The 12,712-nt window shown below is 47.4% G+C and overlaps 1 protein-coding gene across 2 annotated transcripts; it reads right to left on the reverse strand.

The window, feature by feature from the left end:
* Positions 1 to 813: 813 nt before the first annotated feature.
* On the reverse strand, positions 814 to 12,470 carry LOC122155505 (SWI/SNF complex subunit SMARCC1-like). 2 transcript variants are annotated; one of them, XM_042809389.1, is made up of 9 exons: positions 12,406 to 12,470; positions 11,327 to 11,402; positions 8,201 to 8,326; positions 7,447 to 7,565; positions 5,910 to 6,034; positions 5,309 to 5,368; positions 4,640 to 4,677; positions 2,962 to 3,083; positions 814 to 915 (listed from the first exon to the last, which is right to left on the reverse strand). In XM_042809389.1, exons 1-9 carry the CDS (start codon positions 12,453 to 12,455, stop codon positions 840 to 842), a joined length of 792 nt encoding a protein of 263 aa, XP_042665323.1. In that variant the 5' UTR covers positions 12,456 to 12,470; the 3' UTR covers positions 814 to 839. The 2 variants fall into 2 exon arrangements, with proteins under 2 accessions (XP_042665323.1, XP_042665324.1); XM_042809390.1 differs by lacking the exon at positions 814 to 915 and adding an exon at positions 1,754 to 2,255.
* Positions 12,471 to 12,712: the final 242 nt, after the last annotated feature.

Genomic DNA, 12,712 nt, shown 5'->3' on the forward strand with positions numbered 1-12,712 from the left:
ACACCAACAAGTGTTTCTCTTTAGCAGTGCTCAGCCCCAGCTCTCTGATTTTAATCAGACTACCCAACATTCACACTCCAGCCCTCACGTGCTCCAGAATTACCCATCACCTGCTCAAGGAACCATGACATCAACACAGACAGTGTGGAAAATCCATTCCACAGTCTGACACCGCATCCTACAGCTGATGTGATCAGTGCTCACACACAGCTCTCACATCCCAAAACCACACAGTGTGTTATGGGAAGAGGAAGAGAACTACGGGGCTCACTGAGGCTCTACAGAACCTTACATTTTTCCCCCAGAGGGTGGTGAGGCACTGGCACAGGTTGCCCAAGGAGGCTGTGGATGCCCCATCCCTGCAGGCATTCAAGGCCAGGCTGGATGTGGCTCTGGGCAGCCTGGGCTGCTGGTTGGTGACCTGCACACAGCAGGGGTTGGAGCTGGATGAGCATCGTGCTCCTTTGCAAGCAGGAGGCCAGGCCATTCTATGATTCAATGATACAGTTTTACAGATTTCTCTGGGAGATACTGGATCCTGTACCTCGCTCAGGACACGTTCAACAGTTTGTTCCAACACTGCTTGGAAAAAAACTTGGGTTCGTTTTTCCTTGATAGCTGCTATTAAATGTTGCCTTCATCTTTACAGTAACGCTGACACAATCCAGCTGCACGCTGTGGTGTCACAGGTGCTCCTTTCTTTCATGCACCCACAGTCAGCACCTGCTAAGCACACACACAAGGAGAAGCAAGGGAAGGATGAAGGGCATGGAGAACTGCCCTGCCACGCTCAGCTCTTGCACGCTGACGCTCACGCTGTACCTACATTCATGCTGCACTTACATTTCAGGAGTCTTGGACTTGTTTTTTCCATTGAAAAACTCTGGAAGAGCACGGCGCTCAATCACATGAATGCTGCAAGGAAAACACAAAGTTCAGATGGCAAACCCCAAAGCCTTGCACAGGGAACTCCACACACCTCCCATGGGTACTGAGAGCACGCTCACTGCAACGGCCTCGCGTGGAAACCTGAACATTCCAGCAGGAGCCTTCAATTCAGTACTTCATTAAAGATATGATGGTTTCTTTTCAGCAGAAATAAGGCAATGTGGCCGTGAAGGGTCACTGCACCAGCAGGTATTAACAAGGACATTTGTGTAAGCCATGGTATGTGTGACACGTGAGGGCTGGGACAGCGGAGTAAAATCACAACGTGAGCACCCAGACTGCATGGACCTTGACTGTACCTTTTTGTTTTTAAATCTTAATGAGAAAACTGTGAGGATTTAATCCACCCAGCCCTGCAGGAGGAGAGCTTCGCAATTCCAAAGATTTCCACTTTATAAGGTGTCAGAAATGAACTTATTTCCATTAAAATGACGAGAGCAACTCCTAAAATGTCACACACTTCATCCAAATTAACATCTGAAAACTACAGAGGTCCTTGAGAAATAGTTCCTTCTAAAGGAAGCACACACTGCTATTATTATTATTATTAAAACTAATGCTCTTCCCTTGCATCTTGCAGTTTTCAGCCAAACACACCACCGTCCTTTGGTGCCAACATCATTCATTCTGTCATCCATTCAGAGAACAGGGCTCAGAGAGCACGATTCACCAAACAACAGGTTTACAGCACATAAAGTCATTTAGTTCTTGCAGTGAAGTCACCTCTACCAGAACAGATTACACTGGAACTGAATCGAGGATCAAATAAATTGTATCTGTTTATTACAGATTTAATGTCAGCAATGAATGCTGTGAAACAGCAGCTTGGAATGCACTTCAGGAGAAGGAGGTTAGAATTATTCTTCCATTTGCTTCAAACCAGCAGCAGTGTTTGCAATGTGGGAGGGCTGCAGCAGTCTGTGTGCATTGACATGAGCCAAAAGTGACCTTCTGGCACAGCAGCAGCAGCCACAGCTGAGCTCTGCTGCTCTCCAGGACTGCAGGAACCTCTCTGGATGGAGGCAGAGCTCAGGGACAGAAACACGTCAGCCTCACAGCTGTGCAGCTATTTCAGCCTCCAGCCAAAGTCAGCTCCATGTGCCGGACGTCTCTGATTTGGAGAATCTCAAACCAAAGCCTTTTTTGCATCACAGATGCTTTGAGGTCCCCTTTCACAAGGTAGGCACGGGTACATCTGAGCCAAGGAGAAGTTCCTTCTGTTTCTTTGCACCTTCTGTGTCAGTCCTGTAGCTGTGCTTCACGAGCTGATGAAGCTCTCAGGAGCACCAGTACAGCTCCTGCTGCTGCTATGAACACAAACATCTGCAGGAAGCTTCAGCCAGCCACTCCACGAGCACACATACAGTAACAGGAGAGGCATCCAAAGGAACCAAAGCACAGAGACCACACAGACATCTCCACGTTCACCTCAGGGAATCCTCACTTAGCTCGAGCTGCAGAGCTGCCTCTCCTGACCTACAGCAGGCCCCACAGTCACAAAGGGAATCATCCATTTAGAGTGAGTTAATGGAGCCTTTCACCCTGCACTGCAGCAGAGCACCTCAAGACTCCCTGCTCAGAAGGCAACCTGTAAGTTCACACTGTGTGCTCCTTGGCTTTTCTGCTTCTCCAAGTGGGAGAGAGCAAAGGAGGGAGGTGAAGGATGGCTCTACTCGTGAGGATTTAGGTCAGCTCAAGCTGTGAGAGCACACACAGACAAGGCAACACAGTTTGGCTCAGCCTCCAGCTCTGGCTATCTTTATGCTAACAGCTCAGACCCATCCTCAGCACTACTGCAGGAAGTTCTCCACCACAAGCTCCAGCTTCTGCTTTTAAGAACGGCTGTATCAAATCCCACAGACCTCAGCTCAGGAAGATCTGCAGGCGGAAAAGATGAGCCCACATGTGTGAACTACACCTAAAAAGAAGTAATTTCTTTCAGCTCTCAGCACGACTTACAAAAAAAAACCACCAACGAAACTCTAAATCCCCAGATCCCAATTGCTTTCTTACCAGTTGTAGTCAAACCAAGACGCATAGCTGGGAATGATGATGTGGTTGGTTTGTTCTGTGACGTTATCTTCACCTGGATCCATCGATCGGCTCTGGTCACCTTTGTTAGGATCTTCATCCTCCTGTGTCAAGGAAGGAACACAGTGGTGAGGAGGCTGCAAGCAGGGAGACATGGACAGCCCTCGTGCAGCCACCCCAAACAAATGCCTTCAGTGGGGAGAGCCCCAGGGATGAGAGGAAGTGCTTCCAAAAGAGAATAAAGGAAGCAAAAAGCTGCTGAGAGCTGTTGTCAGACCTCAAGAACACACCTGGCAATACCTTAAGATGACTTGTACTTCCTGCCACTCTTCCCTCACTCCTCAGAAGAGTACTAATGGAAATCAGTCATTAGTTCTCACTTTACTGGGTGACACTTGTAGGGTACAGAGTGACAATTCTGCAGGCAGCAAATCACAACCACTGACATTTTTGCTTGGATAACCTTTATTGGTCAGTCTTAAGGCTGGTCCTCAATAATTCTGCCTCGTGAAGAGATATCAAGCTCAAATTTTGACTGTGCCATGGAAACCCTGGCATGGGGTATAGATGTGCTGTGTTGGACATAAAAGATGGACAAACTTTCATAGCAGACATTAGACCAGCAGATCCCAGGAGCTACAGCACAGTGGGCAGAGGTTTCTCTGGAAGGCAGTTGCTAATAAAGTCAGTAGGAGATGTTTTAACAAGGGGACATCAAACATGGCCACGTGGATTAACAGGGACCATTCCTCTCTCATCAGAAAGCTGAGAATCAGTGCAGATTTTTGGGGACAGTACACAGAGGCTATTTACACTATTTACACTATTTACACTATTACACTATTTACAGCCTCCTCTGGCTCAGGTTTCCTGTGTACCTGTAACACAAGAGTCCTTACCTTGCCAAAGGTAACTTCACTTCTAACAAATTTCTTTGCCTGAATTACTTCAAAGAAACCAAAGGCTGTTCAAAACAGCCCAGCCCTTGAAGCAGGATTTTGGGAGTATCACCACTGCACCTTTTGGGGCAACTAAATTCTCCCATAGACAAGGTACTCTCCAAACCTATTTAGTGACCTCACCATAGCTGTCCAGAAAAGAAGTCTGTCCTCTCCTCATCCCCCCACTCCCCCTCCCTGTCTCCAAGAACAGAACACAGACCACGGCCAAAAAGAGCCAACCCCAAACCAACAAGCCTTTAGCAGAGAACGTAAAAGCAACATCTCCCAACCTAGCACAGATTGAACCCTTGCTGCACGAGTTCCACAATTCCAGGTTATTCTACACCCTGGGATCAAGGAACTGCAACTAATGTAACAGTATTTCCCTTGCTGGAGAAGCCCAGTCACTCTTTGTGAGCACGAAACTCTGCTCACCTAAGAATGGCACTTTGGCCATCTGCCCATGTGTTTGCACCTAGGTGCTTACACAGCCTGAAACGCAGCCCAGCTCTACATTTAGCACTGAAATCTAAAGGAAAAAAAAAACACAAGCTTTGAAAAATCTGCATCCAAAAGATGTTCATCTGAAAAAACTTTACATCTGTTTCCACCAGTGACCAATTTGGTCTTAACTATCCCTTGAAAAGCACTGCAGGGTAAGTCCACAACGATGAAGATTTCAGTTTCCACCAAGCTCAGCATGAAATCACTGCAGTTACCTTTCCTCCAGTCGCCACTGTCTCCTCATCCTGTTCATCTGAAAGGCAAAAGCACTGGGAATTAAAGTGATGACATGCACCTGACTGCTCACACACGCAGTCCTTCCCAGCCGTGAACTGCTTAATTGGAAAGACTGCATTTGTTCTGGGAGGGAAGCGAGGAGGAAAGCGAAGCAGAGCACACATCATGAAGACTATCTCATCTCTATGCAGGCACTCAATGGTCCCACACAAAGGAGCACATCAGAGAGGGGATAAAGAGGAAGATAATTAGAATTTTTCCACGCTTAGGAATCCATAATTAATTACTGCCTGGCCCAGTGCCCTAGATGTACCTTGTATAATAAGACATGGGACACTAGTTTCTATCCCTTATACCAGAGGGCCAGCAAAGCTCAGGGAACCTGCAATTCAGCCTAACTCCTAATAAGAAATAAACATCTACCAAAGAAGAGCTCGTATGTCACTTCCCAAAACAGCAAACCCTGCCTGCAAGGGAACAGACCCAAAAGGAAGAGTACATTTCAAATGGAATACAGGTGAAAACTGAATTAATTCAGAAATCAGAATGAGAGATGCCTTTCACAACTGAGAGTTTAAAATACTCTTCCTGCTGCCCTGCAAACACGACTTTGCTGTAAGAAGGATGTGTGTCCCTGCGTGCCTTACCAAGGTCTGCCACTGTTCCTCCTTTCACAGGCGTGTTCTCGCTGTCTTTCTTTGGGTTCACTGCAAAACAAAGATTGCAGCTCTAATGAGTAATCATCAGACAAAATACAATTATCAACGTCCAGCACACTGCTGCTATCTTATCAATAAACCGTTCTGTTGGTCGGGTCCTTGCAGTTCAGAAGAGTTCATCTGGTCGGGACAGTTTGAGCACAAGAGACCATTTATTTGGCTCCTGTCTGATCTCCCATGGAACACAATGCTGCCTCTATGCAGGCACTGAGGGCTCTGACTGCTGTGCTTTTCCCACCTGCACAGCACCCAGCAATTCCTCCACGCAATCCAGACCAGATCAAGTCAAACTGCCACATCCAAAACGCTTTGGTGCTGGATTTTATTTCTGACCTATCCTTCCTTAACACCTACTGATAAATGGACACTTCTGCCCACACTGGGCATCTCAGCAGAGCCTCCACTAATTCCATATGGCTAGCTTGGGTACTCGACATCACAGTCCAAACATCTGACAACACATGCATGTTTTCTCTGTACAGTTCAAGCAATTGCTTTAACGTTCAAACACTCCATATCTGTAATTTACCATTTTTGGGAAGTACCACTTCTTCTATGTTAGGTACTGGCGTGGGATCCTCCATGTCCTTTGTAAGATCTTCTTGCTCATCTTCTTCCTTCTGCCCCCTCCTTTTCCCATATATGGTTGCTTGTCTGAAAGAAACCATAGAGAAACTCTCTGACAGCTGCACGTGTCAGATGCATTCACCTTGATGTTATCCTTCAGCAGACAACAGGATTAAAGGGCTGGGTTAAAACTCTTCTGGGCAAACAGTGCAGCAGGAAGCATGGAGGAGTTAACAAAAACCAGTCTGTGCATTACTAACATAATTTAGAAGGGCACTAGCGAGTAATTTTTGCAGCCTAATGATTCAGTTTCATACAAATGATGGTCTTTTGCCATTGATTCAGGACTGCAGGACACTGCTGTCTGAATTCTGAATGCCAGCACGCTGGCAGCACCTGCACGCCTGTGAGACTCAGGGCAGCAGTGCTTCACTTCCATTCCTCCTTTCCCAAGCTGCAATAAGGGCATCTGCTGCACGGACCAGAAGAGGCAACAGACCATTGCAAGGCCTTCTGCCTCATCTGGGGAACAAGCAGGCTTTTCCACATCATTTCTGCATCCAGAGAAAGTCCTTCTGGGAACAAAGGCAGAATCACCCAGGCCCCTCCTTACAGAAGTGAACTCAGGCTTCACATTTGGAAATAAACACTAAGGATTCATTCGTTATCTGACCTTTCTGACCTTCTCATCTCAGACGACAGACTTCCAGCACTGCTGCTGCTTTTTTTTTTTTTAAGATAGCACTGCTAAAGAAGCCCTGATTTTTAACAGATTCAAACAGAATGGCCTGGGTTGCAAAGGAGCACAGTGCTCATCCAGTTCCAACGCCCTGCTGTGTGCAGTCACCATCCACCAGCCCAGGCTGCCCAGAGCCACATCCAGCCTGGCTTTGAACGCCTCCAGCACCTTAAGCACTTTTTAAGTGCTCCCACCCACACCACAGAACCCCACCAGTGGTAAGCTTTCATTTGGTTACAATCTTGGCCCTTTTTTTAAAGATCAAACAAGCACAGAGAAAAAAATCAAACACCGCCGACCTGTGGGCAAACTGTAATCAACCAACAGTGCTCAGGTGAAGTGATATTTCAAAAGTTCACTTCAAAACACAAGGCTACATAGATTAAAAATTCCCCAATTACATGCAGTCATTCCAGTGGCTCTCCTTCAAAAGGCACCCCAGTACCACTGCTTGCACTAACTGCAGCTATTCCAGAAGCAGTGAGGGTTTCCCTAAGCTCTATTTCAGTGCAGCACCACGTCCTGCTGCTGAGGAACAGACAACATCAGGACTTGCACAGGTTCTCCTCCACCCACAGGCAATGCACTTCCACACAGAAGTCAAGAAATGATGAACACTGCACTATAAAACCACACAAACCTAGTGTAGAAATGATTCCAGCCTAAGGCAGATCTGAGGTGTGAATAGCGACACGGGACAGGGCCGCCCATAAGCCCCCTTCAGAACAGCAGCCCCAGCTTCCCTGAATAAGACACTCACCCTTTCTTCCCTGATTTTTTTCTTGACTCCACAGGAGTGGGGGGTGGAGAAGGAGAATGCTTTCTCTTCCGTGTGCTTGCTGCTGCTTTCCTGTCTCTCCTCTCAGGACTACGCACGGGCTGTGAGAGAAATGAAAGGCATACTGCAGTTATTGAAATGCTGCAGCCTTCCTTGTTACGTCTTACAACAAAGGAGCTGAAAGCAGTAAGCAGTAAGAATCCTCAGCACCAGAATGCTTTCCAAACACACCTCTGCCAAGGCGAAGTAATGTAAGCTTTTTATAGCCATCCCTGCTGCAGGAGCTACCTACAAACTGTGCTCTTAGAGCAAGACTCAGCAGCTAACTTATGGCACGTCCAATGTACTCCACCCATCAGCATTTCCCAGCAAGCAGCCTGAGCTGAAGGTTAAATGAATGCTCTCAGAGTCCTATCAAACTTTCTGCATCAGGAAGAATACGAAATGAGAGCATCTGGAAATTAATTGATGCTGTCCAATGGAGCCCTAGTTTCATTTAGAAGAAAGTACAAAGTCAATCTCTTCTCTTGCCATCCTTGGGAAACAGAAAGAATGTAGAAATAATAAAAGACAACAATAGTTCTCTGAAATAAATGACACATCAGAAGAAATTCAAACTAAGCTGTACTACCACAGGTACCTGAAAGTGTTCAGCTTGTCTGAATCTCAGTCACTTTTGCAGAGAGAAGGAGTATTAATGTAGCAGCAGGTCACACACTGAGCTGGAGCCACCTACCTCTTCATTCTTCATGGAGATTCTCTGCCGAAAGCTCACAGATTTCCTGTTCTCATCCACCTCATAATCCTCTTCATTCATCCATTCGTTGAATATATCTGTGTCCAAAATCCACTTGGCATGAACCTAAAGAACAGAGCAACACGAGGCACATCAGGGACAAGTAGGTGATCCCAGACAGCCTGCATGGATTCACCAAGGGAAGGTGGTGCCTGACCCATCTGTGGCCTTCTATGATGGAGTGACAGCACTGGTGCACAAAGGGGAGGCAGCTGATGTCATCTACCTGGGCTTCTGCAAGGCCACGGTCCCTCCCCACATCCTTATCTCCAAACTGGAGATATGAGGGGTGCATAAGGAATTGGTTGGAAGGTGGCAGCCAGAGGGCTGTGTTGAATGGCACTGTGTCCAGGTAGCAGCCAGTGATGAGCAGCGTCCCCTGCTCATCTGGTACAGGAGCAGCACTCAGCAACATCTTCAGCAGTGACACTGATGGTGGGATTGAGTGCAGCCTCAGCAAGTCTGCTGATGGCACCAAGCTGAGCAGTGGAGCTATAGCAGAATGAAGGGACGTCACCCAGAGGGACCTCGACAAACTCGAAAGGTGGGCCCTTGTGAACCTTGTGAGGTTCAGCACAGCAAAGGGCAAGGTGCTGCACTTGGGTCAGGGTGATCCCAGCTACGAATACAGACTGGGAGAAGAACTCCTTGAGAGCAGCCCTTAGGAGAAGGACCTGGGGGTCCTGGTGGATGGAAAGCTGACCGTGAGCCAGCAGGGTGCTCTTGTAGCTTGGAAAGCCAAAGGTATCCAGGGCTGCATCAGAAGAGAGGTGACAGCAGGGACACGGAGGTGATTGTCCACATCTGTTCTGCCCTTGTGAGGCCCCATCTGCAGCACTGCATCCAGGTCTGGAGCCCCCAGTACAAGAAAGACAGAGATCTGTTGGAGAGGGGCCAGAGGAGCCACAAAGATGCTCAGAGGCTGCAGCACCTCCCTGCAAAGACAGGCTGAGGGAGCTGGGCTTGTTCAGCATGGAGAAGAGAAGCTGCGGGGTGACCTCAGTGCAGCCTGCAGTGCCTGAAGGGAGCCTGCAGCCAGGAGGGGAGTCAGCTCTGTGCAAGGGGAGATGGCAGCAGGACGAGGGAAATGGTTTGGAGCTGAGGGAGGGCAGCTGGAGGTTGGATGTGAGGGGAAGTTGTGTGCTGTGAGAGCGGGGAGGGGCTGGAACAGCTGCCCAGAGAGGCTGTGATGCCCCGTCCATCCCTGGAGGTGTTGGAGGCCAGGTTGGATGGGGCCCTGCACAACCTAACCTAGCACTTGATGCAGCAGTTGGCAGCCCTGCCTGCAGCAGGGGGTTGGAACTCGGTGATCCTTGAGGTCCCTTCCAACCCAAGGCAGTCTCTGATTCTATGACAATTCTATGAACACAGTGACATGTTGATTCTTGCAAACAGTCACTCTACAATGGAGCTAACAGGATGAAGGAAATACTTTCAGCCTTGTTATGGGGGTCTGAAGTTACAGATCTCACAGGAATTTTACATATATTAAGTGACAGCTCCATGAAGCAATGCTATGAAGGCTGGGCACACTATAAGCCTGCTGAATGCCATGTCTGCTCTTCTGTCCTTTCAAGTCATCTCACGTGTGAGGTCAGCTCTCACAGCTGGGGCAATGGCTGTGCATTAAAAGCATTAAAAGCATACTTCAGATACCAAAAATTCCTCTCAGAATCCACCAAGTTTGACACAGATCACCTTAACAGTCAGAATGTGCAGCAATGGAGACAAATAGGAAGAACTGCCATATCTTGTGAGGATTGACTATCCTGATTTAAAACAGCCATCTGCAAGTTTACATAGCTGAATAATGACATTTTCGAGCTTCAGTGTATTTTATACACAAAAAGCTGAAGTCCCATTTATTTACATGCAGCAGTTTGGAACAGGGAGTGCCTGCACAGACATCACATCCAGTTATTTTCTGACCCGAGCTGCCCTTTCCTAACTCTGCTATTCACATGAACAGCACAGGCACAGAACAATGCTGCATGTGATGCATAAAGGAATAAGCCCTATAATAGGACGTTAAGTAGTATTTACTGCTGTTGGATTGTAACTGCTTTGTCCTGTCCTCTTGCAGTGAAGTACATCAGAACGACTTCTTCCATCCCTGCGACGTCAGCTTCGAGCAGAGCTCCCCATTAAGCAAACACTGCTGCAATGTGAGCTGTGGCCCTCAGGGGCTCTTGAAGCAGCTGCTGTTTTCTCAGAGGCTCCCACGTTGGCTCTCACTCCAGGGACAGCTGCGTGCCCACAGCTGTGTGCCTGCAGCAGTGCCAGGGCTCGTGGCACACTGAGCCAGAGCAAGAACCAACAGGAGAAAAATGAGGCACGAGGCAAAATGAAACCAGCAGGAGGGTCGAGGGCACGGGGAGCCCCCATCCAGCTCTGCTCCGCTGCCAGTACCTGAGACTGCTGCAATAAAGTTGCCACAACAACAACTGACAAAGAACAACAAGGTTTCAGTTGGACCAGAGGTTTGTTTCCCAAAGAAGCCCATTTCCATATCATCTGGCTCCCATTCTTTCCGGCCATTTCCATGTATGAAGTTTCTGCATACACAAAGAAGTGCTTTAAATCCTGTAATATGTGTGAAGTGCTTGGGCTCCTGACTGCATGGCTCCTTTCTATCACAGCATTCTTCAGAAGAACATCACCAAGGATGAGGTATTACCCCCATCTCCACTCCTTAACTAATTACACCCAGTAATGAGCAGCCAGGGCTCCTCCCAGAGGCAGCTCAACTCAGCAGCAGAGGAAGGAATTACCTTTAGCACAAACCCCCCCAAGTCAGGCCACAATAAAGGTGGTAATTTTAGCATCATAGGATGCATCCATCTGCCCTCATCATCCACAAGGAGATTTCCCCACGGTGCCCCTCTCCACACCAAAGAAACGCGTTGGGGTTTTCATTACAGCTCTACAAAAACCACTTTCTTTTTCCATATATATGGAAATACAGCCACTGACACCCAGCAGCACATTAAGACATCTACCCAGTAGAATTCACAGATGGGTTACACCAACACAGTAACTCTGGGAAGCTCTTTAAGGGATACTCACCTTCCACGGCTTTTCAGGAATTGGAGGATCCTCAATTTCAGCATCTATTTCGTTGGCATGAACCCAAGTGTCATAGCTAATGAGAAGAAGCAGAGAAAACAAAATTGGTCCCCTGGGCTGCTCATCCAGAGAGATCACCAGCAGGAATATTTATTCAGCTATTCTGACATCTGCAAATCACACTGCTGGGATGGAACGGCACATTATTTTCCATTCAGTGGAAGTCAAACAAAGGAATCATCACTGGTTCCTGCTGTGGGAACAGGGCACTCTGAGAAGAGAGGGGTCTGAGGCATCCAGGGCACATTTCTCACTTTCAGAACTCAGCACCCATCTCAGTGATGTCATCTCCTGCCTGGAATTGCACATCTCTGCATTCAGGGGTACAGCACTCGTGCAAACCCTGCCAGTAAGTTCATTGTTTCTGAAGAATTCAAGGCAGCAGATACCACACTCTTAGGAGAAGAAAGAATGCATCCCCTTCTTCAATCCCTACTGCAGAACTCAGGCATTACTTACAGTCACTTTTCCACATATCATTCCCCTCATAAATCTGTTTGTTAATGTTAAGAAACTGCACTCCAAACCTAACCAAACCCCCTCATAACCAGGTGCTGAGCAGCTGGAAGAAGCCATACTTCAGAGAAGATGCATGTGCAGCATTTTTTTAGTGTTTATGCTGGTATTTCTAACTATCTTTACATACACACCTACACAGTAGGCACACCCTTGGTTATTCAATACAAATAAATATTTAATAGCTCATCAGTGTGAAGAAGGAAGCTTCAAGCACAATGTTGTTTGCTCTCTCCTGCTGAAACATGCATAGGGCACTGGAGAACACATCTGTGCCCACTGCTCTGCAGAACAAGAGTGCAGCCACACAGCTGGGACATCCTCCAGCAGGTTCACTGACAGCACTGAGGGCAGAGCACAGCCATCAGGAAAGGCAAAATTCAGTATGCTGAAAGAACAGCTTGTCTGAGGACATGCATTGGCCTAATGGCAACTTCTAAGCAGCCCTTTGCCTTTAACTAAACTTGGGATTCGAGGTGTGCTTTCCTCCCCCCTGGATTTACCTGTCTGGAAAGAAGCCCCAGTGCACCAGCACCTGCTTGTCTTTTTTCATCACTGGTCTCAACCATTCATCTGCAAAGGGGAAACAGATGATCAGATTCAGATTGCAAAGTACATAACAGTGTTTTGCTTTCCTATAGTCAAGCACAAAAAGGTTAATGCAATCATCTCTTTTTAAGCACGCTGCAGTGAAATTACAGTGCCCTGACCCATACTAGTAATACAGTTGCCTGCATCAACTTTGCCATGCATAAACGTTCATGTGCTCAAATCACAAATATTAAATTAAGAAAGTCATTTTAATACAAA

The sequence above is a fragment of the Centrocercus urophasianus genome, unplaced genomic scaffold, assembly GCF_019232065.1.
Source record: "Centrocercus urophasianus isolate 14NV4802_14NV808 unplaced genomic scaffold, USGS_Curo_1.0 seq_119, whole genome shotgun sequence".
Taxonomy (NCBI): Eukaryota; Metazoa; Chordata; class Aves; order Galliformes; family Phasianidae; genus Centrocercus; species Centrocercus urophasianus.